The sequence below is a fragment of the Panthera onca genome, chromosome F1 (assembly GCF_046562875.1).
Source record: "Panthera onca isolate mPanOnc1 chromosome F1, mPanOnc1 haplotype 2, whole genome shotgun sequence".
In the NCBI taxonomy this organism is placed as follows: Eukaryota; Metazoa; Chordata; class Mammalia; order Carnivora; family Felidae; genus Panthera; species Panthera onca.
This window is the reverse complement of record NC_138355.1, coordinates 70390238-70417829: the sequence shown is the minus strand read 5'-3', so window position 1 is coordinate 70417829 and position 27592 is coordinate 70390238. Positions and strand designations below refer to the sequence as shown.

Genomic DNA, 27592 nt, shown 5'->3' with positions numbered 1-27592 from the left:
AAATCGTAAGTATGAAAAAGCTAACCTCCCCACACAAAATATAAACAAAAAAATTTTCAAGAAATTTAAAGAAATAAATAACTTGAAAAAACTAGCAAAATATCTCAAAATAAAACAAAAATTACTTTCACTTCCCTCTTTTATGGCAGCCAGGTTTAAGGTATGTAATCCCTCAGGGCACCTGTGTGGCTCAGTCTGGTTAAGTGTCCAACTTCAGCTCAGGTCATGATATCCTAGTTCATGGGTTCGAGCCCCGTGTCGGGCTCTGTGTCGACAGCTCAGAGCCTGGAAACTGCTTCAGATTCTGTGTGTGTGTGTGCGTGTGTGTGTGTGTGTGTGTGTGTGTGTGTGTGTGTCTCTCTCTGCCCCTCCCCCACTCACGTTTTGTCTGTCTCAAAAATAAATAAACATTAAAAAAAAAGAGATATGTTACACTTCTGGAAGGGCTGGCATAAAGTGGACTTCACAGCAGACATCAGTAAGACTATATGCACCTTTAAAAATCTCAGGCAGCAATATGAAATTTTTAACCAGAGATGCATCACCCACACATATGGTAAAACTTCTCTACTGTGTACAGCCAGATCATGTTGGCAGGACTGAACACGGTCACTTATTCGTGAGGTATGGAAGACAACGACTAAAACCTCAAATGGTCCTGCGAGAGTGCAAAGACACAATGCCTAGCAAGACACAGGGAAGTCATGCTCCATATTTCAGAACACAGCTCAAGACTATGCCGTGAAGATTGCTTTCATTTCTTGATCCTCAAAGATCCTGAATAATCTGCAATTATTACAAGCATTATTTTTTAAATTACAAACTATCTCATACATATAAGACTAAATACATATTGAACTATATGCACAGATTAACAAGACACACACGTATGTAACGTTATTTTAAAAACCCACAATCTACTACCCAAGTTAAAAATTAGAGAAAATATTAAACTCCTCACAAATCTACACAACACACAGGCCATGACAATGAAGAGAAGGGATAATCAAACCACTTTTCTCCAGACCTTTCCTTACCTTACCAAGTCCTGTGATCTGTGCTATCCAAACACTCTCTGAATTTCTTGTTCTTTTAAAAATTCAGTAATTATAGGGGCGCCTGGGTGGCTCAGTCGGTTAAGCGGCCGACTTCGGCTCAGGTCATGATCTCACGGTCCGTGAGTTCGAGCCCCGCGTCGGGCTCTGTGCTGACAGCTCAGAGCCTGGAGCCTGTTTCAGATTCTGTGTCTCCCTCTCTCTGACCCTCCCCTGTTCATGCTCTGTCTCTCCCTGTCTCAAAAATAAATAAAATGTTAAAAAAAAAAAATTAAAAAAAAAATTCAGTAATTATTTAAAAGGGGGGGGGGTGGGGAGAGGAACCTGGGTGGCTCAGTCGGTTAAGTGTCCAGTTCATGATATCCTAGTTCATGGGCTCGAGCCCCGCATCGGGCTCTGTGCTGACAGCTCAGAGCCTGGAGCCTGCTTCAGATTCTGCGTCTCCCTCTCTCTCTGCCCATCCCCCACTCTCTCTCTCTCTCTCTCTCTCTCTCTCTCTCTCTATCAAAAATAAATAAACATTAAAAACATTTTTTAAAAATTCAGTAATTATTTTAAATTTCCAACACTCAATTCACGGGTAGTCTATCAAATAGCTACTGCGTTTTACCCCAGAAGCTTCTCGGCCTTTCGTCTAAGACCAAGTGCATTTTTTCCCCAGTAAGTGTTTTCTGGATGCATGAAAACTCAAAAATGACATTAAGACCTTTGTTACAAACTCACTACAGAAATACGTCGGAAACAAGATAAGGAATACGACCCAAGTATGCCTGGTTTTCAAACCAGAGAGCCTTAGGCCAAGAACACCAGGTGATACCAAAACACACTCGATAGCTGCAAAGTCCCGTAGACAGCAGGAAGACTACCGCTTCCTGCGAGTTAGTGACGGCAGAAACCCTGCGATTAGGTCATGAATCCTCGACTTCTGGGAACACTCGTCCCTCCTCCTCGCCCTCTGGAGCCACCACCTTCGCACCATCCTTCGCTTCAACTGCACTAGAATCCCTTCAAGGACTGAGGGCACGTGATTACTCACCCTTGTGTCTGCTACGTAGAATTAAGTCAATGTTTGTTACAAGTAAGATAAACTCCACGGAATGAGCTTCAAAAGCCTCAGACCCAATGCAAAACTGGGAAGAGAGGAGTTTAAGAATAAAAAGATAATGAAAAAGAATAAAGCTATATATTTTTGCGCGACACATTTTCTTACCACCTAATTCAGAATCCTGTACGAACACTGCAAAAATGAGTTTGTAAAGAATAAAATAAAAAGACACGACCTGAAAGCTCTCCTTACTCGCAGCGTGCTCAAAAAACGGTCACACAGGGGGCGCCTGGGTGGCGCAGTCGGTTAAGCGTCCGACTTCAGCCAGGTCACGATCTCGCGGTCCGCGAGTTCGAGCCCCGCGTCAGGCTCTGGGCTGATGGCTCGGAGCCTGGAGCCTGTTTCCAATTCTGTATCTCCCTCTCTCTCTGCCCCTCCCCCGTTCATGCTCTGTCTCTCTCTGTCCCAAAAATAAAAAATAAAAAAAAAAAAAAAAAAAAAAAAAAAAAACGGTCACACAACCTGTCACCTTAAACTCATACCAGCATCTTCATCTGCAAACAAAGCTCTGTTTTAAAAGGGTTTCAAATGAGACCTAAATGCAAAAAGGTTCTACTTCATCACAATTTAAGTTCCTGACGTGGTGTGCATAGTGTGACTGCGCTTATGCTCATTTAACGGTCAGGGTCTGCCATCAAATTCTCAGAAGGATACGCGACCCCCAAAAACTTTAAAGAACTGCTAATCTGGCCTATCGAAAACATGCTACTTTCCAGACGTCGAGCCACGCTAGCTTAGGTTCAAGAATTTTCCCCTCGTATTCACTGGGGGGGGGGGGGACCCTTACTGCAAAATCAGCATTTGGAAGACCTCCCTCAGCCCAACCCAAAAGTTCCAAACTCCACAGGCACGTATGGCAGCGACTCCCGGATCCCCGAAACAGCTCACGAACGCCAGAAGAAAATGCGAAACCAGGCGGCCGGCGTCACAAGCTTGCCACCCCTTCGGGTGAGAGCCCTCCGGACCAAAACGTCTGGGGTACCCAGCTTCCCTCCAAAGCGAACAGACTTCTCAGGGAAGTTTTTGGGCTTCAATTCCACGCTGGTCTGTCTGCCTGGCCGGCCTGAAACACCTACGGCGGTCAAGGCGAGTCCGCTCAGAGGCGCCCAGGCTGCCTCCGCAGGGTCACTGAGTCCCACCCCAAGACAGGGAGCGTTTCCCGAGGGATTCTTCCGTAAACACCCGCTGAGCGAGGGAGGGAAGCTCCTTCTGCCTACGTCGAGTCGAGCCGTCGGCCCCCAGACGGCGACCCCGGCACCAGCCCAAGCCACGAAAGCCGTGCCCCCTCGAACACTCAACTGGAGGGCCGCGAACGCCCTGCTTCCGCCAGGAACACGGACCACGGCCCCGGCCGCCCGCGGCGCACAGCCCTCCCGGCCGCCCGCCCTACGCTCCGCGCGCCCGGGCTCCACCGGACGCCAGCGGCCACACACGCCCCTCTTCCCCGCGCGGCGGGGCCCGCGCCCCAAGCCCCCCGCCCCCCCCCCCCCCGCGGGCCAGCCGCCACGCGCCTAGAGCCACAGTCCCAACTTCGCCTCCACGTGAAAGCGTGACCTTGGAAGAGCATCTCTTTCTGCCTCGATTCCCTACTTCGCGCGATGGGAGAAAACACCTCCTCCACCATTTTCCCCGAGGGGCAGGGTCACAAAGGAACAGGAAAAGTACTGCGAAGACCAGAGCAGCTTCATTCCGCGCGACGTGGTACTACAACCTCGGGTCAACAGAAAGCCCAGCCCTTCTTTGTACCCTCGCAGCGGACACGGCGGCTGTTCGCGTGGACGCCGTTCGCCCTGCTCGGACCAACAGGCCACTCCCGCGACCACAGGCGGCCCCGGCAGGTTCGTCCCGCCCCCGACCCCACGGGCACACGTGGGGCCGTGCAAAACCCCGCCACGACTTCTCCTCCCCGAGCTCCGACGCGCTCCCGCTTTCTGACACACACACGCACATCCGCCCGACGGGGGCCACCCCGAATTTCATTTCAGAAAGAAGGTGACTTGAAGGGGAACTCCGTGACCCCGCCGCGAGCACGGGCAGGGTCTTCCGGAACGCCTTCCCACTCTGCTGCCCTGCGCACACACGCCGCCACAGCCGCGGCACCCCGGAACACCACCTGCCTCCCCCAGACCCCGCACAAACTAGCCGGGCACAGTCCTCAAACTTACGACCCGGGGGTCCCCCGCTCGTTCCCACGCACCGCCGCGCGCCTCGGGGGCACCGCGGCCCCGGCCCCGCCCGCAAGGCGCCCTCCGCAGGGCCCCCTCTCCCGCCGCGGACGCCGACCCGACGAGGGGGGATGCTCCCGCCGCGCCAACTAACCTGTCAGGGGCGCAGCCGACTCCGCCTCCCCGCGCCGACTTTCCCGCCCCCTCCCCCCAGGCCCGGAGCCCGCCCGTCAGGGACACCCCTTCCCCCCCCCCTCCCCCCGCCCCCCGCCGGGAGGGACTTCCCGGTCCGCTCAGGATCCCCTGCCTTGCGCCCCTCCCCCACCCCGCCCGCCGCTCTCCCGGAGGTCCAGGTCCGGGAGGTGACAGTGGCTCCCGGGCCGCCGGGGACCGCGCCGCTCCGGGAGCACTTAGGCCCGAGGCCTCCGCAGGCGGTTGTGCTCACCGTGTCAGAGGCCGAGGCCGAGCGAGATGAGAGTGCAGGGAAGTGGGGAAGGGGGGCGGCCGCCAGCAGGCTCCTCCGCTTCCCCGGGTCCGCGGCGGATCCCCGCCGCCTGTCAGGAGGCGGCCGGCGGGGGAGCGGACGGGCGGAAACGCGAGAGAGGAGAAGGGAAAGGCGTGGGGCCGAGCGGCGGCCACCGAGGGGAGGCGGTCCCGCAACCGAGACGGGGATCGTCTCCCCCTCCGCAAAGCGAACCCAAAATGGCGGCGGGAGCGGCGGCGGCAGAGCGGCGGCGGCGGCGGCGGCGGCTGCTCGGGAGGGAGGGCGGGCGCGAGCGAAGGGCGCCTCGTGCCCCCCCACCTCCCCTCCCAGGCCCTCCCCGCGGCCCCCCCCCCGCCCCCTCCCGCCCCCGACTCGGGCGGCGGAGCGCGCACGCCCGCCCGCACGCGCCGGACGGGCTCCGGGCTCGTCGCTCGCTCTCCCACCAACCCCCGCCTTCGGCCGCCTGGCGCGCCCGCCGGCCCGTCCGCGCTCGCTCGGGGGCGCCCGCTCGCACGGCCCCCCGCTCCCCCTCGGCCCCTGTCAGGACGGTCGGGCGCGGGCCCTCACGCGTACCTTCGGCGGCGCGAGCCCCGGCCTCCTCCTCCACCGCCTCTTCTTTCCTCCCCCCCCCTTCCCCGCCCCCACGGCCACCAACCGCCGCCACGGCCGCCGCCGCCGCCGCCGCCGCCTCCTCCTCCGCCCCCCCACATGCCCTCCGCCCCTCGCGCGTGCGCCTCCCACAATCCCCCCCGCCGGACCGTTCCATTCGCGCCGCCGCGGGCGCGGGGCGGGGGGGGGCGGGCGGCGCGGCGGCGGGGCTGCCGGGAGGGCCGCGATCACCCGAGGGGCGGGCAGAGGCCCGGGACGACTCACCTCCCCGGCCGCCGCGCCGCGCCGCCCAGGCTCGCCTCCGCCGGCCGCCGACGGGCCCCGGTGGGCGCGTCCGGGGAGGCCCAGCTCCCCTCCGCCGGCAGGCGGTTGGAGGCCGCGGCGGCTGCGCGGTGAGCCGCTTCCTGCCGGACGGCTCGAGCTCGCCGGTCGGCTGCGGGAGGCGCGGAGCGTGCGGTTCGGCGTCGGCGGAGGCCTGGTGCGCCCCTCGGGCGGGAAGGACCCGGTGCCGGGGCTGGGGCCCCCACGAGGTAGGGAGCGAGGCCGGGAGGGCCGGCGGGCTCCGCGCCGCGGACCGGCGCCGTGGGGGAGCCCGCGCCGCGGTCGCCTGGCTCTCTTTGTGTTTTTCTCTCTAAAGCCAGGCTGGATTTCTTGGTTTTCACGGCACCGTCCGTACGCTTGAGGTTCCGGGGCGCTTTTACGCTTTCCTCTCGGGTGGACGATGCATCCTCACCCTCATTAGGCAGCTGGAGGGTGGAGAAGGACGAAACCGCGTCCTTCTGGTTCAGTGCCGGACTCGATCCCCCCTGTCCGCCGTGTCCTTCGGAAAGTAGTTTTTCTTCGTTATCAGAAAGAAAGGAAAGCCTGGACGTAAAGATTAGTGGACTCCAAGTCGGCCTTCGGCGTTGGCGTCTGAACTAGAAGAATACACGTGAGGTAGGATTAGCTCCTGGGCACAGGGCAGGTGGAGAGCCTTCCGTTACCGTTCACGGCCCTGGCGATGTAGGTCAGGTTTGGGGGTGTAGCGGGCAATGTGTGTCCTGTCCCCTCGCGTCCTTCATAAAACAAGGCAAAACGGGGCCTGACACTCCTCGGACTTCTGCGCCAGCATTTACTTTTTCTTAACGATTGAACTGGGGAGAACTATGGATTGACCGACTTTGAAAACCCAAAGTGTGCCTACTCTGGGAGTTCTTAGTCTCCTCCGTAGGGTAAAGCAGAATCGATTAGGGGACGGATCACCTGGGTTCCCCTTCGCTCCACGTGCGTGGACTTGCAGGGACCTAGGGACCCCTGTGAAAATCACTCTGCTAGATTTCCCCCTTGCTACATTTCAGTGTATGGATTGGGTTTTGTTTGCTTTTTTTTTTTTCCCCCCAAAGTAAAGAGGAAATCGGCTTTAATTACCTCGCTATATACTAGCCTTTCCTAACCACCTAAAGTCCTATCTCGGGGAACCCATTCAGGTGTACTTTGATCTTTCTTTAATTGTGTCACATATGCAAATGTGTTACCCTGCCAACATTTTAAATTTGATGGCTGGGAGGAGGCCTAACACTTCTTTTGTATTTTATAGCTCTAGTACTAAGTGAGTCATGGAAATGTTGAAAGAATGTTCGAAACGAAAAGTCTCTGGAGCGGAAGAGTGAGCATTTGTGGGATTCCATGTAGGGAGAACACGTGCTCCCGCTTCTTAAACAGCACTTTGAGATAGATCATCTTAACCCCCATTTTACAGATGAGAAGCCTGAGGCTCAGAGAAGTCTAGTAACTTAACCTTTAGGTTTCACTCCGCCTGTCTTAAAAACCTTTTTCAGGGACTCTTGATCTCAGCTCGGGTCTTGATCTCAGGGTCGTGAGTTCAAGGCCCTGCCTTGGGCTCCGTGCTGGGCCCGAAGCCTAAATTTTACAAAAGCCAAAACAACAACCACAAAAAAGAGCTTTTCATTATACCACGTTGTCTTTGCAGTAAACATTTGTCATCACCGACATAATTACATATTCTACCAAGAGAAGATACTTAACGTTATTCCCCGACACCAGTGCGCGAGGAAAGTTCCTTAAGGTGTCTGCCTTCATCTTGCTTTCATGAACTGTCAGCTAAGTATCGACAGGACGGTACTCCGTTACTTGTGTATGCCCCAGTGCCTACCAAAATATATCAAGCGTTCAGTAAAATGACCTCTTTGAACGAAGGAAACCTGAGTTCCTTGAACCAAGGAAGGTATGGAAGACAGAATAATGGTTCCCCCAAAGATGCCCACAGCCCGGTCCCTGGAACCTGTGCATATGTTTGTTATGTGGTGAGAGGGAATTAAGTTTGCTAATCAGCTAACCTTGAAACAGGGAGATTATCCTGGATTATCCGGTAGGCCCGCTGTAATTACAAGAGTTCGGAAAAGATGGCAGAGGGACGCAGTAGGGTCAATGTCTGCATGCTGCTCTGTGACAAAGGCCTGGCCAGCTGTCGCAGCTTCGAAGCTGGAAGAGCAGCCTCTCTGAACTGGAGCCTCCGGAGGGAACACAACCCTCCACACGCCCGGCTTTTGGACTCCTAACCCACAGAACGCTGAGGTGACGAATGTGTTGTTTTATGCCACTAAGTTTGCGGAAATTTGTCACAGCAGCGGTAGGAAGCTCCTACGGCAAGGGGAGGGAGCCAAAGCGTGACTGAGCTCCAGAAGACCTCCTTGGATTGTGGATTTCCGCTTTAATGCAAATGAGGGTGTGGTTCACCTGCAACTGTGCCCTAAGCAAAGTGACGGGCACTGGACAAAGCTGCCTACATTTCCAGTCTCTCCCTGCTTCTCTGTTTCTGGGGACAGTCCTCGAGCTTAGGTGGGCAGCTGGGTTCTAGGCTGGTGCTGCACAGCAGCTGTCTTAGCTAAGCTCTTCAGATTCGCCTACTGGAACAGAAGTAAGTAAACATTTATTTCGTGGTGCTTCCTTGCTGCGCCGTTGGCTAAATGCAGTTTACGTGAGCAGGAGGGGCGCCTGGGGGACTCCGTCGGTTAAGCATGCGGCTTGAGTCCGTGGGTTCGAGCCCTGTGTCGGACTCTGCGCTGACAGCTCAGAACCTGGAGCCTGCTCTGGATTCTGTGTCTCCCTCTGTCTCTGCCCCTCCCCTGCTCACACTGTCTCTGTCTCTCAAAAATAAATAGATGTAGACAAGCAGGAAAACTTCTTCACTATATACTTTAAAATAAGGTTTCAAGTGTTAAAGGAAAAATTTAAAGATAAAACTTACCTGGAATATCATCGTGATTGACTTCACATTTGACAAGTTAAGAGTCAGTGCTATATAAGCATAATAGTCTGTAAATCGTTTTCTGTTTAAAAAGGGAAGAACTCTGAAATTTGGGGGGTGGGGGTACTGAGATTTTAAACTCATGCTTCAGGTGATGGATTGCCTTTTAGCAAAGTGGAAGTTGACCCTCCAGGCTGCATGGGTGCAAAGCCCAGTTCTTCTCCTTGGCTGTGGAACTTGGGTAGAGACTTCATAACACAGCGTAGATTTCCATACTACCTTCTAGAAGGTCTTCTCCGTTTTAGAAACGGGGGAAGAGACGCACAAAGTTTAAGTTGCTCAAGGTCACACAGCTGTTAAGTAGGAGAGCTGGGATTCAGAGTTCATCACTTAGATTCTGGGGTCCCTGCTTTTACCCTTTTTGCCATACGTGCCACTCCATTTTCTTTGTAAATTGGACATAGTACCTACGTCATAGGATTGTTGTAAAGGTAAAACGAGTTAATTCACATAAAGCACTTAGAACAGTGCCTGACTTATAGAAAGTGTTCGTAATATGTTAGCCATTGCTATCGTTGGAGCCCTAGATATTTTTCTGATGTGCTTTAGTCACTGGAAGGAAGGAAGTACCAAAGGGTGCTCCTCACTTCCGCCTTTACCGGCACAGCCCTTTTATCTTCTGTATGTCAGGACTGTCACTGCTCTTAACCTGGTGAAAGGTAAATCACGAGAGGGGGCAGTGTCTGGAAAGCACCCTCTAGTGCCCTTGTCCTGCAGAGAGGAAACTTGGTCTCGGAGGGAAGAAAAAAGCAAGAGTCCCACGAGCTCACGACAACGTTATTTCTTCCTGTAGAAAATGTTACCTGGAAGGTATTCGTCTGAGGAACCAAAGGGCTTGTCAGACAGTCTGAAGGTAGACTGGGATGTGGTGTTGGGCAAGGACCCGCCATTTTTAGCTATTTATCTTGAGCCCTGCTCTCGCACAGCTTGATGCACCGCAGTATAATTCATGCAGAAAATTGTGTGTTAGCTTTTAAGGATTCACTAAGGGTTTGCTGATCTAATTTTACAAAATTTACTCTCTTCCTGGATGATAGCAGTGGTTCAGATTCAAAAAGTGCAAAAGACACCACTCTCCCTTTTCCTGCCCCCATAGGAACCTATTTCCTCTCCTTGAAAGCAACCGGTATTATCAATTTTTGTATGTCCTTCAAAATATGTACCTTTTTACGAGCAAATTGTGTACATGTTTTCCCCCTTTTACATAAACAGTAGCTAACTGTATACACTGTTCTGTGCTTTCCCCCCCCCCCCCCCCCCCCCCCCCCCCCCCCCCGCTTACTGTGTGTCGGACATTTTTGCTCATTAGTTTGCAGAGAGCTGCTAGGTGGTTTTGTTTTTAATCGGCCGCATGCTGTTTCATTGTATGGGGATGTACGGGGGCAGATACTTAATTCTTTCCTTTCCTTTAATATCGGAGGCAGGGTTGCAGCTGAATAACCTCATATACACAGCAATCTCTGTTGTTATTATGTTACTGTAAAAATGGTTTTGCTTAGGTCTCATAAAAAATGGTTTCTAACATGGACACGTTAGTGAGGTTTGGACAGTTTTTACTACGTAAACAACATTGCCAATATTGCTTATTGCTAATAACATTACAAATAAAAATCAAGAAAAGAAAGTTACCTACAACATTAGCACCTCGATAGATCGGATTATTTTTTCTATGTCTTTTTCCTTAAGTCTTTATGTGTTTCTACTTCAGAACAATAATCTAAATCTACAGATGGGTTGAGATCACTGTAGGTATACCACTGAGCCCGAAAATCCTGGGGTGTTAAGGCTGGATGTGCGTCTTCACGGAACACGCCTCGTGTGGGGGCGTCTGGGTGGCTCAGCCAGTTAAGCATCTGGCTTTGGCTCAGGTCATGATCTCACGGTTTGTGGGTTTGAGCCCCGCAACAGGTCAGCATGAGCCCCACTTTGGGTAAAAAAAACAAACAAAAACACGAGCCCCATGTTTCTTCTCTCTCTCTCTCTCTCTCTCTCTCTCAGCCCCTGGTGGGATCCTCACTCTCCCTCTCTCTGCCCCTTGCTCACTTGTGCCCCCCCCCCACCCCCTCTCTCTCAAAGAAAAGAAAAAAGAAAACTGATGTGTCATGAGTCTGGGGTCCATTCCTTGAGGAATTTTGCAGGTGCGGGTATTAAGGAAGATCCAGAGTGTCCCCTGGCCCGGGAAGCAATCGTGATCCCTCCCCCTTCCCATCCTTTGCTTCTGCATCAGGAGAGTTCGTGTCATTGCATCAGCCCTCGCCCCCCTATCATTTGGGGACCGAGTGCGCGCTGCGGCAAACTGGGGCCTGCGGGAGTTTGTCGTCGTCGTCAGCGTCTCGAAGAAACTCCTCTACTTCTGTAGCCCCAATGCCCCTCTAAGGGTCCACACATGGGGAAGTAGACCCAATGAGGATTACAGAAGGCAGCATGACAGGTTCTGTGTTTTCTAACAAATTACAAAAGCAGTGACGTTAGTCTTAACCAGAGTTTTCCTGTAGGATTCGAGATTTAGAACAATCTTTCTCAACCTCAGTACTCCCTGTTGATGTTTGAGGCTGGGTGATGTGTGGTGCGAGCCTGTCCTGCACATTCCAGGATGGTTAGCAAGGTCCCTGGTCCCTCGTCTCTGCTCATTAGATGTCCTCCCCCCCCCTCCCCCCAAGCTGTGACAACCAAAAATGCTTCCAGACATTACTAAACGTCCCCCAGGGGGCAAAATTGCCCCAGTTGGGAGACACTCGTTTGGAAAAAGAATTGCTGATTGGCAGGAAATCAGTCTAGCTTCGGTGGAGCAAAGTCATGGCAGAGTATCCTTTCCGTCTGAATTCCTAGCGTGGGAGGTCACAGTAATGCCATTATGCATATCACGTCTTCATTAAAGGAAGGCGTTTGACAGTCTCCTTATGACACACGTACTGCGTGTCTCCTTGGTGGGACAACCATACCCAGAGGCCCCGCGCTCAGTAGGTCGACATTCCCTCAGCCGGGACATCTGCGTGGCACTCCTCGCTCCTACCCGCACAGTGGAACCAGCTGGGGAGCTTTAAAAACTGCCAAGTCTAGGTGTCCCTACAAGCCGTTGTGCTTTAGTTGGTCTGAGATACGGTCTGGGCGTCGGGCATTTTCAGCGCAGGCAGGCCCGGTTTGGCTGCGCTCCCATGGCCGGCCCGGTGCCACACACGGAAGGTTTGCGGGAACCTGCGGGGAGCGCGTCTGTCGGTGCCGTGTTTCCAGCTGCGTTCGCTCACTTCCTGTCTCTGTGCCACGTTGTGGTGATTGTCACGGTATCTAGCCCTTTCCCAGGAGTACATTTTTGTGGTGATCCGCGACGAGTGACGTTTGGTGTTACTGCTGTGATGGTGTGGGGGCCACCACGAGCGGTGCCCTGTGAGACGCTGAACTTGACAGATGCTCCGCCGACGGCCGTGCCCCGTCTCTCTCCCTTCCTCGGCCGCCCTGTTCCCTGAGACACGGCAGCAGTGACATTAGGCCGATCACTGACCCTACGACGGCGCTGAGTGTGCAGTGAAAGGCAGAGTCTCGCGCCCGTCGCTTGAAATCGGAAGCTGGCGGCGATTCGGCTCAGGGGGGAAGGCGCGTCCAAGGCCCAGACACACTGAACGCTTAGGCCTCCCGCACCCGACGCTTGGCCACGTTGTGAACGCGAGGGAAGGTTCTCGAAGGAAATGAGGAGTGGTGTTCCCGGGAACACGCGGATGACGAGAAAGCTAAACGGCCTTACTGCCGATGCGGACAAAGTCCGAGTGGTCCGGACGGAGCATCGCACGCACCACGTCCCCGGTCCAGAGCAAGGCCCGCGCCGTCTTCGTTCTGCGGAGGCCGAGCGAGGGCGGGAGGCCGCACGGGCGCAGCGAGACGCTGGCTGAGGCCGGTCCTGAGGTCTCGGGAAAGAAGCCGCCCGCGCGACACAGAAGCGCAGGGAGAAGCCTCCGGGGCCGATGCAGAAGCCGCGGCAAGTTCTCCGGAAGATCCAGCTGAGAGAATTCACCAGGGTGGCCACGCTCACCAACAGATCCTCATTGTGGACCGAACAGTCTCATGTTGGAAGGGGACGCCGTCTGGGACTCTCGCGGCCAGACGGGACAAGTCAGGGCCCGGTTCCCAAGCTTCGAAGGACGGGCCGACTCTTGTCGGGGGCTAACGCGGCTGGTGACTGTAAGCTGAAGCTCCTTGACCTTCCCCAAATTCCTGGGGCCCGTAAGGACTTGGGTAAATCTTGGGGCGCCTGGGGCGCACAATCAGTTCAGTGTCCAGCTCTTGTTTCTGCTCAGATCATGATCTCACAGTTCATGAGTTCGAGCCCTACGTTGGGCTCTTTGGTGGCAGCACAGAGCCTGCTTGGACTCCCACTCTCACTGCCCCTCCCCTGCTCACACTATCTCTGTCTCTCTTATAAATAAATAAATAAATAAATAAATAAATAAATAAATACTTAAAAAAAAAAAAAAAAAGAATTTCACTAAATCTACTCTGTGCTCTAGGAATGGAACAACAAAGCCTGGAGGACGGCACGTCTGTTTACAACGTGGGTGACTGAATGTCTTAAGTCTGCTGTTGAGACCCACTCAGAGAAAAGATCCCTTTCCACATACATACTGTCACTCATTAAAGATGAATCTTGGTAGTTCTGCTTGTCTAAAACTTTTTTAAGTGGAAGCTAAAAATACTACAAACGGTTACCACTTGCAACTATTTATGTGGCTCACGGTTTCCAATATTGTGTGTACAAAATAAAAGCTGAATTTTATTTGATGCTGAAACTAATAAACTTTTGGGGCGCCTGGGTGGCTCAGTAGGTGGAGCCCCACATCAGGCTCCGTGCTGACAGTGTGGAGCCTGCTTCGGATTCTGTGTCTCCCTCTCTCTGCCCCTCCTCCACTCATGCTCTCTCTCAAAAATAAACATTAAAAAAAAAGTCCACTTATGATGAGCACCGAAGCATGTACAGGATTCTCGAATCACTGTATCATACGTGCGTGTGAAACTAATGTAACACTGCATGTTAACTGTACTGGAATTTTTTCACAAATTACAAAACCAAGCTGCAGTTTTTTTAGATTAAAGAAAACTTTTTCTAACGTTTATTTATTTCTGAGAGACAGACAGAGCATGAGCAGGGGAGGGGCAGAGACAGACACAGAATCCGAAGCAGGTTCCAGGCTCCCAGCTGTCAGCACAGAGCCCGACGTGGGGCTCGAACCCACGAACCATGAGATCATGACCTAAGCCGGACACTCAACCAACTGAACCATCCAGGCGGGGACTCTTAATCCCCTTCACCCTTTTGTCCCCTTCCCCCCACCCATCTCCCCTCTAGTAACCATCAGTGTGTTCTCTGTAATTAAGAGTCCCGTTTTTTTTTTTTGGTTTGTCTCTTTTTTCTTTGTTTTGTTTCTTGCGCATACGAGTGAGATCATATGGTATTTGTTTTTCTCTGACTGACTGATTTCACTTAGCATTGCACCCCCTATCTAGATCCATCCGTGTTGTGGTGAGTGGCAAGATGTCATGTTTTTGTGGCTGAGTGATATTCCTTTGTATGTGTATATAGCTTCTTTATCCATTCATCCATCAGCTGCTTCCGTAATACGGCTGTCGTAAATACTGCAGTAAACGTAGGGGTGCGTGTATCTTTTCGAATAGTGTTTTTGTATTCTTTTGGTAAATACTCCGTGCTGGAATTAGTGGGTCCTATGATAATTCTATTTTCTATTTTTTAAGGAACCTCTGTACTGTTGGCCGTAGCGGCTGCACCACTTTGCATTGCCACCAGCAGCACACAAGTGGTCCTTTTTCCTCCACATCCTCGACAACACTTGCTGTTTCTTATGTTTGCGGTTTTTGCCATTCTGACAGATGTGACACATTGTGGTTTTGATTGCATTTCCTTGATGATGAGTGATGTTGAGCTTCTTTTCATGTGTCTCTTGGTGATCTGGATGTCTTCTTTGAAGAAATGTCTGTTCACGTCTTCTGCATTCTTAATTGGATTATCATTATTGCTATTATTTCGATGTCAAGTTGTAGGAGTTCTTTTTTTTTTTTTTAATTTTTTTTTTTTAACATTTATTTTTGAGACAGAGAGAGACAGAGCATGAACAGGGGAGGGGCAGAGAGAGAGGGAGACGCAGAATCTGAAACAGGCTCCAGGCTCTGAGCTGTCATTACAGAGCCTGACGCGGGGCTCGAACTCACGGACCGTGAGATCACGACCTGAGCCGAAGTCGGACGCTTAACCGACCGAGCCACCCAGGCGCCCCAGAGTTCTTTATATATTTTGGATACTTACCCTTTATTGGGTATGTTGTTTACAAATATTTTCTCCCATTCAGTAGGTTGTCTTTTAGTTTTATTGATTGTTTCCTTTGTTGTGCAGAAGCTTTTTATTTTGATGAAGACCCAATAGTTTAATTTTGTTTTTGTTGCCCTTGCCTCAGGAGACATATCTAGAAAAATGGCAGAGAAATTATTGCCTGTGCTCTCTTCTAGGATTTTTATGGTTTCAGGTCTCACACTTAGGAATTTAATCCATTTTGAGTTTATTTTTGGTGTATGGTGTAAGAAAATGTTCCATAAATTCTGATTTAGAATTTTATCCAAACTATTTCTAGTTCTCGCCGGTTAACTTTACAACTAAATGTGTAAGACGGTGTACTTATGAAAATTTTTATGAAATAAAGATATCTACAAACTGAAGTAAGGTTCAATCTTAATAAAAGCGACTTTGATAATTACTTTTTCTTTGCTAAGATCAAGATCAACAAATAGCTGCACAGATGAGTGATTGAGGCCACCGAGGAAGAAATCTGGCATAGTGATAAGAATGTAGGCTCTTAAGTCCGACGACCCTGTCTGCATCCAGGATTCTCCGTTTCTTAACACCACCGCGGTTTCCATGTATCACAACAACTGTGACTTTGCAGCTCCTCCCACAAAGAGGTAAACTCTGCTTCTCACCCTTTGTATCTGATCTGGCCTATGATGGGCTGCAACAGAATGGGACAGATGGCCGGTTCTGAGCCAGGTTCGAAGAGGTCTTCAGTGTTTGGCTCTCTCGGACCTTTGCCACCCATGACAAGTCAGACAGTTCTGGGATGAGAGACGGTGTGGAGCAGAGTTGGTCATCCCAGCTAAGGCCAACCGTGACCAGCCAGCCAGCCCCAGAGCATGAGGACCCCCACCGGCGATAGCCACACCTGGTCCAGAACAGGAACCAACCAGCCTGCAGCTGGAGCCTTGTCAACAGTAATAACGGGTCCTTGGTCGAGGCCACTGCGTCCGGGGTGGTCTGTTGGGCAGCAACAGCTGGTACGCTGCTCGAGAAGGGCGCTGTCCTGGTAAGATGACAGAAGCACGCGGTGTCTGTCGCGGTCAGTCTGACACGTACTCCGTGTATGTCACTTTCTGCTGCTGCTGCTTCAATAGGGCTAAGTAGCAGTGTGTTTTGGTAAATGGCTTTATTAAGGTTCACAACCCATGACAGTCAGGATCCTTAAAGTACACAGTTCAGTGGGTTTTTGATGTAGTCACACAGTTGTGTCATCATTACCACTACCTGGTTTTAGAACATCCTTGTCACTCCGTTCTCCCCTCTCCCAGCCCCTGGCAACCACTGATCTCATTCACTGTGTCAGTAGATGTACCTGTTGTGGACACTTTTTATGCAGTATAATTGGAACGTAGGACACAGGTGGTCTTTTGTAACTGTTTTCCTTTATTTAAAGATTCACCCGTGTTGTAGCATTTATAAGAACTTCATTTACTGTGATTACTGAATAATATTCCATCGCATGGCTACACCACACTTGGCTTTTATCCATTTATTGGTTGATGCACATCTGGATTGTTCCCACATCTCGCCTATTAGGAAAAATGCTGCTGTGAGCATTTGTGAACAAGTTTTCGTGTGCGCACATGTTTTCATAGGCCCTGGATGTATGGTAGAATTGCCAGGTCATTTGGTAACTGCGTGTTCAATCTTTTCAGGAGCTGGCAAACCGTTTTCCAGAGTAGTTGGTTCCATCTTACAGCCCCACCAGCGACGTAGGAGGATTCTAGTTTGTCTGCATTCTCCCCAACACCGTCTGTTCTTTGGATTTTAGCTGTCCTTTGAGTGTAAAGCGTATCACATTATGTTTTTGATTTGCATTTTCCTAATGACTTACGGTGTTAAACACCTTTTCAAGTGCTTCTTGGCCATTGTATATCTTCTTGGGAGAAATGCCTGTTTAAATCCTTTGTCTGTTTTTGAGTTTGGTTGTCTTTGTTGAGTTGTAAAGAGTTCTTTGTATACTATGGATACAAGTCCTTTATCAGATATGATTTGCAAATATTTTCTTCCATTCTGGAGTTTGTCTTTTATTTTCTTCATGGTATCCTTTGAAGCAGAAATTCTTACTTTTGATAAAGTCCAAGTATGTATTTTTATTTTTGTCACTAAGAAACCCTTGCCTGATACAAGGTCACAAAGATTTATTCCTATGTTTTCTTATTTTTTTTTAAATTTTTTAAATGTTTATTATTTATTTTTGAGAGGGAGAGAGAGAGTGAGCAAGTGCAGGGGAGGGGCTGAGAGAGAGGGAGACACAGAATCCGAAGGAGGCTCCAGGCTCTGAGCTGTCAGCACAGAGCCGCACGCGGGGCTCAGTCTCACGAACTGTGAGATTGTGACCTGAGCCGAAGTCAGACGCTTAACCGACTGAGCCCCCCAGGTGCCCCTCCTCCTGTTTTAAGAGTTTTATTGTATTAGCGCTTCCATTTAGGTTTATGATCTATTTGAGTTAATTTATGTGTGTCATGTGAGGTAGGAGTCAGATTTAATTTTTTTTTTTTAAGGTAAAGGAAAAGGAGGGTTTAAAAAATGACTATTAATTGCTGGCTCATGCAAGAAATGAATAGTACTGTCATTCTCTGAAAGATAAAGTACTTAGGGAGAACCAGGTTTTGGTTTTTAGTTTTGGCCTTACTGTTTTTTGTTGTTGTTTTTTTAATGTTTTATTTATTTTTGAGACCCAGAGAGACAGCATGAGCAGGGGAGGGGCAGAGAGAGAGGGAGACACAGAATGGGAAGCAGGCTCCAGGCTCTGAGCTATCAGCACAGAGCCCGACGTGGGGCTCGAACTCACAAACCGTGAGATCATGACCTGAGCCGAAGTCGGACGCTCAACCGACTGAGCCACCCAGGCGCCCCATTGGCCTTACTGATTTTTTCCAGCTTATTATTATTTTTTTTAGTTGAAGTGTGGTTGATGCAATGTTACGTTGGTTTCAGGGGTACAACATCGTGATTCAGCAAGTTTGTGCTGTGCTCTCCACAAGGGTAGCTGCCGCCTGTCACCGTAGCCATTAGTATCACGGACTGTCTTCCCCCCACTGTACGTTTTAGTCCCGTGATGTACTCATTCCATGACTGGAAGCCTGTACCTCCTGCTTCCCTTCACTCATTTTGCCCATCCCTTCACCCCACCCCCCAGCAGACATCAGTTCTATTATTTATAGGTTTGTTTCTGCTTTTTGTTTATTCATTTTTGGTTTTGAGGTTCCATATGTAAGTGAAATCATATGATGTTTCCGTCTTTCTCCTTCCACTTAGCATAATACACTTTAGGGTCCGTCCATGTTGTTGCAGATGACAAGATCGCATCCTATTTTGACTGACGGTCCGTTACACGTGCACACGCATGCGCACACACATGCCGCACATCTTCACCCGTCGGCCTATTGTCGGACTCTATCGTTGCTGCTGTAGTTGGCTGTTACAAGTAACGCTGCAGGAACCATGGGCAGTGCATGGATCTTGTCGTATTAATGCTTTTGTATTCTTTGGGTAAATACCCAGTTCAATTTAATTATTTTACATGGGATATCCGGCGGTCCCGGCACCGTTTGTTGAAAAGACTCTTCTTTCCCCCCACTGGATTGTCTTGGCACCTGTGTTCGGAGTCAGCTGTGCTGTAAGGGACTCTTTCTGAACTCTCGACTCTATCCCGTTGACTACAGACAGGCGTGTGGGTCAGACACGTGTAGTCTACAGACATATGCTAATAGCACACGGTCTTGCTCACTGTGGCTTTGTGGTAAGTTCTAAAGTCAGGATAACGTGGACCCTCCAAGTTTGTTCCTTTTTTGCAAAGCTATTTGTGCTGTTACGGGTCCATTGCATTTCCATATGAGTTTTGAGGTCAGCTTGACAATTTCTATAAAAATCGTTGCTGGGATTTTGACAGGAACAATATTTTTAAAGTTTTTGGTCATTTTAAGTAACTGCATTCTCAGTGAAACAGTGATGTGATGGAATTTTTTTGAATAGTTAATCTTAAACTCTAAAATCTAAAACTGATAGGTCAGGGGCGCCTGGGTGGCCCAGTCAGTCGAGCGTCCGCCTTCGGCTCAGGTCATGATCTCACGGTCCACGAGTTCGAGCCCCGCGTCGGGCTCTGTGCTGACAGCTCCGAGCCTGGAGCTCTCTGATTTTGGTACAGGCCTTTTCTGACTTCCTTCTCGTTACGCATTTGAGCTCTCCCTGTGAGAAGACTCAGAGAGGGGAAGAGGGCTCCAATGCTGGCGACAGAGGTGCCTCAGAACGTTGCATACGGGCGGTGAGGACGTATCCCTTCCGGGTGCACCTGGGAGCTGAGATGGCTTAAAGAGTAAAGAAGTTCTTTGTCTCTGGGATTTGTTGTCACATTAAAACACAGAACAGGATTGGAGAGGGGACACTTCCACATTGGAAGAGCAGAAGTAGACAGTGCATGGGGTCTGGGAATGTCGGCAGTTGGACGATGCTAGGGACGTAGTTCTAGTTCAGTGATAACTTTCAGGACTTTTGTCTTCATTTTTGCTTCTAGAAGGCTTGAGATAATTACCATTTATCTTTGATTTTATCATCAGTCATTTGTGTGCATGTGTGTGGTAAAATACACAACATAAAATTCATCACCATTTTTTAAAGGTATTAAAAAAAATTTAAGTTTATTTATGTATTTTGAGAGGCAGCAAGCACAAGCAGGGGAGGGAGAGAGAGAATCCTAAGCAGGCTCCATGCTGCCAGCACGGAGCCCAACGCAGGGCTCAAACCCACAAACCGGGAGATCGTGACCTGAGCCAATATCGAGTCGGACGCTTAACCAACTGAGCCACCCAGGCAACCCCTGATTTACCATCATTTTTCAGTGCACAGTTCCGTGATCTCAAATACACTCACATGTTTGTGGGCCATCACGACCATCTAGCCACATAATTCTTTACGTTTGTATAATCAGTTGGTTTTAATAGGAAATCTGCCCCTTACGTACTTTCCAGTCGTAAGCAATGTGTTTAATTTGTGCTCATGCAGAAGACATGAAAAAAAAACTGAAAGGAGAAATCAGTACTCAAGTTTTTCATAGTACGAGTGGCTCTGAGCTTTTATCTTGCAACGCCCTGATTTGTGTATAACCTGAAAAGTAGAATGAGTAAATATTCCTCCCTTCTGCGTTCATTTGGCCTGTCGATAAAGAGTTTTGCTGCAAACAGGTATTTAAAAAGCTGGAAAATGTGGTTTAGTCCACGTTTGCTTTGAGATCAAACTTTTGAGATTCCCCATCCCCCCTTTTTAAGGCAACTTCTGTTATTCTTACCTAAGTCGTGTGTGTGTGTGTGTGTGTGTGTGTGTGTGTGTGTGTGTACGTACGTGTACATAGCCTTTTAAAAGCAGTGGGAAGGGGCACCTGGGTAGCTCAGTCAGTTAAGCACCTGACTCCTGATTTCAGCAAAGGTCATGATCTCACCGTCATGAGATTGAGCCCCGAGTCAGGCTTAGTGCAGAACCTGCTTGGGATATATTCTCTCTCTCTCTCTCTCTCTCTCTCTCTCTCTCTCTCAATAAATAAACAAACAAACTTTAAAAAAAAGCGGTGGGGAAATACGGAAGGATTTTAAACAAGACTTCAGTGGAAAAAATGGATTGGAGAAGTTCATGGCTAGAAGCTGGTAAACCAATTGTTGTAATGTGGATACAAGATGACAGTGTCCTGGTGTAGAGAGCTGGTCACATTTTCCTGACCAGCATTTCCCGTACCGTCTAAATCATGGTCAGACTAATGGCCCCAATGACCACAGGCACACGTAGGGGAAGAACTGACCTCAGGACCATGTCATCTGCTCCTTTCTCTCCGGGACCCAGCCCCCCTCCAAAGCTGCAAGCCACAGCTGTCCCTTATTGGTGGTTGTACCGGGACACATTGGGAAGACTGGGGAAGCAGGTGGCGTGGGCCAGACATTGTTGGAGTCATGTTGGGATCATAAGTGGTTTTGGAGTAGAGAAAGTCGAGGTTGAGCAGAGGGCTTAGGGCTGGGAATGAGCTGCTGTGGAAGGTTAGAATTGGCATGGAGGTTAGCTGGCATGGATGGGGGAAGGCGGTGCGAGAGGCGGACAGCTGAGGTAGTTTAGGGGAAGATCGAGGAGAGTTGAGGTTAAGAAAATGGAGCTGGTCAGAGGTGGCACTGGGTGGTGTTGGGTACCGGGTGGTGGCCAGTTGTTAGGGGGTGATGGATGCCGGGGGGTCGTAGCTGCCAAACCACTCCCAGTTTCCGATTCTCTAGGAGGACTTCATAGTCAGCGCGTAGTAGTACTTACCGCTACGAGTTATGGCGGCGAAAGGATACAGCACTGAACGAGCAAAGGGAAAGGACACCGGGCAAAGTGGAGGAAACCAGGCGCAGCCTCCCGGAGTCCTTTCCCAGTAGAATCACACAGGGCACAGTTACTTCCGCAACGAGGTGTGACAGCGGCGTGAGATGTTGCCGGCCAGGGACACTGATTAGATTCACAGTGCCTGGAACTTGGGGTCATGTAGCCCTTATTTTCTTTGCATTACTGAAATAACAGACTCCCAGAAGGAAAGCGGGTATTCAGCCTAAACCACGCGGGCTGTTTCTATAGATAGCGTAGACCTGGTGAGCCACTCTTAGCGTTTCTGGGGATGCTGGGGACTCTCCTGTAATCCAGGTTCCTGGATGGCCGCTCAGAGGCCAGCAGGTGAGCAGGCCTCTCTGGGGACAGCAGCCCGGGGCCTGCCCTTTCGCCCCTCTCTGTGGGGTCCTGGCCGGCAGCAGGTGGGCGGGGTGTGGGGCCGGGTGAGGCAGGGTCCAGAGCAGACAGGGTGCAGGGAACAGGGGGTGCCTCCCCTCTGCCTGTGGCGTAAACAGAACTTCGTCTTCAGGCCTGGGTGCTCGGTCACAGCCTCACTCCACCAGCATCCAGGACAGTGATACCAGTAATTTGCAACAACAAGATACTAAGGTTCTAAGACCAAGTGAATTTGGGTTAAAATGAAATATCTTTACCTAGTTTTTCTCAAAGACTTGAAATGTGAAATATGCTAATACGTGTTGTAATTATTCAAGAAATGAATAGCTGTTCAGCTTTTCTCCGATTTCTCAGCCATAAGAGCATCGGTGCATTTTCTGACTAGTGAGCATTCACCCAAACTCCTTTTGGGAACTGCTGCCGTACCGACCTGTGGTTTTCAGACACGGCCCAGGAGCCCTGGAACGCCACGGGTAAAAGGGACCCAAGTCAGTAGGGACCGTGCCCGTCTGGTTCGTCACAGTGTATTGTGCGCTGCGTGGGCGTGTGGCAGCACATCACATGTTTTTTGAATGACTGGATTAAAGAATGCATTGGCATCTTTATTAAACGGTAGACTTGAAACTCGTCTCTTTCCTGGGAAGCCTCCCCCCCCCCCCCCCCCCCCCCCGGGTCAGCTTATTCACGGGGCCTGACACACAGCAGGTGCTCTGTCTCGGTTGGATGATTGGAGCACTGCTGTGGCTTCAAAGATTTTGGCTGGAAGAAAGGTGAAAATTATTAGCCAAAAGGAAGCGAAGTGTTCCTGGAGATTCGATTTAATTATGTTATATTAAGAGTTGCATATAAGTATTTTAAACATCTTTCGGCTCCCAAGAGATTAGGGTTAATTTTCTGAGATATTTTCAACATACGATTGAATACAAAAAAACACAAGATACAAAAATAGTAAAACAGAACTCCTGTCCCCATTATCCAGATTAGAAGTAGATCATTCCCATTCTCTGTGCTTTGCACAGTCCTGCCCTTCACCTCCGCCCAGGAGTCAGCATTATTCCCAATGTGCTGATCCTTTCCCCTCCTCTGTCTCCCAGTGTCACCACGTATATGTATCTTCCCCAATGAATGAATGAACGAAGATAATTGTATCTGCTCCCGGTGACGGTGTGTCCCCAGGGCTTCACAGCCTCTGTGACGCTCACTCTTGTCCTCCTTTTTCCCAGCATGCTGACTGAATGGCAGCTCTCTGTGCTGGTTTTACTTTACATTTCCCCGATTTGTAATGAGGATGAAAATCTTTCCGTGAGTTTAGTAGCCATTTGTTTTCCTTTGAAAAGTCTCCTGTGTCTTCTGCCCTTTCTGTACATATTCTGGGTACGCATCCATCACCCAGGTGACTTTTCCCTTTCCACTGTGTTTCAGGTCGCAGCGGCGATGCTGACCAGGACGTCGAGGCTCGTCCCTGGGGCCCGGCGGGTGAGTCCTGACTGAGCCGCAAGCTCTGTGCAGACTGTCTGTGGGAGGGTTTCTCATTTCGAGACGGGTTCGTTGTGTCCAGAACAAAGTCCTCTGGAGAGCTTCGGCCGGCCCGCGCTTCGGTGTCCAAGCTGACGCTCGGAGAGCAGCCACAATTCCTTTTTTCTGCCACGCGCTTTGCTGCAGGCCGCCCTGCCAGTCCGCAGGTAACCGGTCTCAGCAGAACGGCGGTGTTCCAGAATTCACCCTGTCGTTGGGAGAATTAACATTAAAAAAATACAGATAAATAAGCTTGGTTGCGGTCCTTTAGTAACTTTTATTATTGTCTACCTGGATTAATGATTATGAAAAATAAGTTGCTGGGCGCCTGGGTGGCTCATTTGGTTGAGCTTCTGACTCTTGATTTCGGTTCAGGTCATGATCTCCCCGTTCATGAGATTGAGCCCCACGTCAGGCTCTGTACTGGGTGTGGAGCCTGCTTGAGATTCTCCCTCCCTCCCTCCATCTCTCTCCCCCCCCTTTCTCCTCCCCCCTCCTCCCCTCTCTCCCTCTCCCACTCCTCTTCCGCCTCTCCCCCACTCCCACTCTTTCTCTCAAAATAAATATTTTTTTAAAAGGGCCCAAGATTGGGGCGCCTGGGTGACTCAGTCGGTTAAGCGGCTGACTTCGGCTCAGGTCATGATCTCGCGGTCCGTGAGTTCGAGCCCCGCGTCGGGCTCTGTGCTGACAGCTCAGAGCCTGGAGCCTGTTTCAGATTCTGTGTCTCCCTCTCTCTGACCCTCCCCTGTTCATGCTCTGTCTCTCCCTGTCTCAAAAATAAATAAAACGTTAAAAAAAAAATTAAAAAAAAAAAAAAAAAAAAAAGGGCCCAAGATGGAGTCACTTATAACAAAAATAAGTTGCTTATTTAGAGTTTCAGCATCTGATTGTTGAATAAAATAATCAATGAATCATATATAAAAAAGACCCATTATGTCGCTTTCCTCCATTCTTTCATTTATTGAGCACATATTTTCTCAGTACCTGCCATGGGGCAAATGCACAGGACTCTAAGGGGACCCATTTCACCATCGATGGTTAATGCCGTGTTGGGCATGTCGTGTGCCGGGCGCTGTGCTAAGTGCTTTATTTCTTGCGATCTTCACGGCCGGCCCGGGACGGAGAGAATATTGTTGCTTCACAGATGCAGAAATTGAGGGTTAGAAAGGCTAAGTAAGTTGCTTCAGGTGACACTGTGTGAAGCTGTGGAGCCCAGACCAGGTCCCCGGTCCGTCAGCTGCAAAGCCCGTGGCCTCAAGCGCTGTGCTGCGCCGCAGGTCGTGGCCCGTGCTCTCCGGGAGCTCAGGGCCCGGTGGCGGAGTCACGAATAGACGGAGGCTGCGGGGCAGTGCTGGGACACCCGGGCGGGATCAACGGGGCCCCCAGGGAGCTCCCGGACCGGAGTGCTGATGGGTGCGAGCCGGGCCAGGAGGGCTCCACGCTTCCATCCGCCCTTTTAATTACAGCGTAGATGGTCCCGAGGGGGAGCCCTTCTTTCCGTAGGACTCCTTTTCCCAGGGGTTCGTGATGAAATGTGTGCAGGTAAAATAACCCATCGTTAGAAAATAAAATGAAAAACACAAAACCGAGGCTCAGAGGGATGGATTGTGGCCTCAGCTAATCACATTAAAGGGTAAAATTTGTTCTTCCTCAGTGGCCGACAAGAAAGACCTGAGGCTAGACTGCAGTGAGAAGTCAGTGAGTGGAATTCTGCGCTTTTTGTAGGTTGATTTCAAGTAACCTTGATCAGGGGCGTCTGTGTGGCTCAGTCGGTTGAGCGTCCGACTCTTGATTTCTGCTGGAGTCCTGACCCAAGGGCCGTGGGATCGAGCCCCGTGTCCGGCTCCGGGCCGAGCATGGAGCCTGCTTGGGATTCTCTCTCTCTCCATCTGCCCCCCCTCCCCTGCTCGTGCGTGCTCCCTCTCAAAAACCGAATGTTGTTCTGCTCAGGAACCGCATGATGTTCATTCTGGAACATGCAGAGGTTGTTTTCCCTGCAAACACGACACTGTCTGGGCGGTGCCGTGTATAACATTGTAAGGAGTAAGGAATCCATTTTGCTAGGTTTTAATTTGCTGCAAAAAGCAGTTAACTAAAAAAAAAAAAAAAAATCATAGGATTCTTGTAGAAATACCACCACCTTGTGGCCCTTGAATAGCTTTAATTTTCTATTTGCTCCTCTTAGAGACCTTGTGCTTTGTCTCCAGTTAGAATTGAGAAAACGGAGTAGTACCAATACCAGGGCGTATCATTCAGGTTGCTGTGCTGATGTAGCCGACCCTGAATTCTCATTGGCTTAACACCACACGATGCTGTTTGTGTCGTTACGTGTTTTGTTTGGTTCTTGCCGCCGCTGCGTCTCCAAGATGGTTTGCAGGCAAGTGCCGTGTGGGAAGCGGTCGCGTGGGGTGAAGGCGCCATCTCGGCACGCTGAGTTTAAGGCTGAAACGATTATTTTGTGCCACCTCATAAAAGTGGACTCATTTGGGTTCCCCGACAGCTTTCTAGCTGGTATTTTTGCCTCTAAATTGCCTCTTTGTCTTTCCTAGTCCCAAAGATCTGTCCTCCCAACGAAAATGTTTAACCTGCAGCTAATCAGAAAGCATGGCTGGTGCCCCGCCCATGTCGAATTAAGACTCAAAGCGTCTGCGTGCTGATCACGCCACGGTGGGGGGGACTTCAGCCTACCCTTCTAGTCTCTTTCTGCGTAAACTCCATTTTCCAGCCCTAGAGTGAATCTTTTCATTCCTACTAAGGCCTGTTACCCTTAAGCTCAGTTTTGGGGAGGGTTCTCCAGTCAGCATTTGCTCAGATCTGTCTCTGGAATATCACCCCCCAGCCTGACCTCTCCTCAGTTCGGGGGTGTCCGTGAGCCGTGTGCGAAGTTGCCCGCAGAGCGGATTCCTTCATTCCTCATTATACATCCTTAACCAGAGATGGTTCCAGGGCACGGCTGGCAAGAGAACTGCTGCGGAGAGTGGGATAATACCCCTCGCCCAGGAACGCTGCACTAACCCCGTCAATAACAGAGGCAACCCCGATTACTGGGCGAATGAGAAGGGGACGGTCCCGGCCGGAGCCGGGGCCGGGGGCACGAGGGCACCCTGCCCCCGGCCGGCTTTGGCCGTGCTGTGCTCCTGAACGGTCTCCAGATTTGTCCGCTTCCATGTGGGACAGGGCCCTGTCCCCACAACACGAGCCTCAACAGAGTCCGAGTATGAGTAACGGGCTTGGACTTGGAGAAGTATGAAAATAAGCGTTCTTTTGACGTAAAACTAAAATGTGTACCACGGTTTCCCTGTTGCGGACGTGGCTCGAAACCTCAGTTCTGTAGCAGGCATTAACTTCAAAACATGGAAACGGTTTCTTTTCTAGTTGGACCCTGGACGCCTTTTGCACACGGGGTCCCAGGCCCCCCAAAGCCTTGCCGCTCACCTGGACAACCCGGCCCCAGATGATAGTCCCAGAGCAGTTTCCCGCACCAGTGAGAAGGACCCGGTGAGTTGCTGGCGCGTATGTGGATTTTCTTCAAGTCTTACAATTTGTGTCGCTATCGTTCTGTGTATCGGGAAAACCGAAAGCGGGCGAGACCAGGCAGGTCTTTATGTGGTCACTCAAGACCCAATTCTGCGGCCCAGAGCGCCTCTTCCCCGTCCCGGGCTCTGGTGACCTAACACTCGGCTGGGCCCGTCCACGCCTGTTCTGGCTTAATCCCTGCCGCAGAGGCCTGCTCGTGCCCAGGATTTTGCCGGCATAAGGCGGGTACGCAGTACATGTACTGCGTGAATACTTAAGCCGGTAGTTGTCGATCTTGCTGTGCGGTGGGTCGGCAGACGTGGCCTTACGGACAAGTTAGTAAATATTTCAGGCTTATGAGCCAAAGCGGTCTCGGTCACAACTGCTTAGGTGTGCCGTAAACGAGGGGGTGTGGCTGTGTGCCGATAAAACTTTATTTACAAAAATGGGTACGCAGCCATAGTTTACCGACCCCGGTATGGAGAGTCCTAAAGAAATCAACTTGCTTGCCCAAGATCACATGGTAGGGCACGTACAGAACGCAGTTTTCCCATTTGTCTGGTGCTATTTTCCACCTTCCTGAGTGGACTTCCTAGTGTCTGGAGGGAGAACTAACTTGATGTGCTGAGAAGAACACAGTGTGTTTGTACCCAGCAGTACCCAGGGTTGCATTTTCTGGCACAGGCCCCCTCAGGCCGGATGCTGATTTGTGCCCTTCCCCGGCGTTACGGTGGCCTCTCATAAATGCC

General features: G+C 50.7%; 2 protein-coding genes across 11 annotated transcripts in view; one reads left to right on the top strand and one right to left on the bottom strand.

Moving 5' to 3' along the window:
• Positions 1–5495, bottom strand: part of ASH1L (ASH1 like histone lysine methyltransferase) — a 191092-nt gene extending 185597 nt beyond the window's left edge. For 7 of the 8 annotated variants that reach the window (XM_081791976.1, XM_081791978.1, XM_081791979.1 and 4 more), the window contains exon 1: positions 5383–5495. The gene's annotated coding sequence lies outside the window, so the exon portion shown is untranslated. Of the gene's footprint in view, positions 1–4770; positions 4969–5382 lie in introns of those variants that run through there. The other variant, XM_081791977.1, reaches the window with a different exon arrangement.
• DAP3 (death associated protein 3) overlaps positions 5013–27592 on the top strand; it is a 33735-nt gene continuing 11155 nt past the window's right edge. The window contains exons 1-4 of one of the 3 annotated variants that reach the window (XM_078441373.2): positions 5842–5948; positions 23036–23114; positions 23235–23288; positions 26703–26825. In XM_078441373.2, the coding sequence (XP_078297499.1) occupies positions 23037–23114; positions 23235–23288; positions 26703–26825 (255 nt within the window). In that variant the 5' untranslated portion in view covers positions 5842–5948; position 23036. Of the gene's footprint in view, positions 5949–15493; positions 15683–23035; positions 23115–23234; positions 23289–26702; positions 26826–27592 lie in introns of those variants that run through there. The other 2 variants (XM_081791984.1, XM_078441374.2) reach the window with 2 other exon arrangements.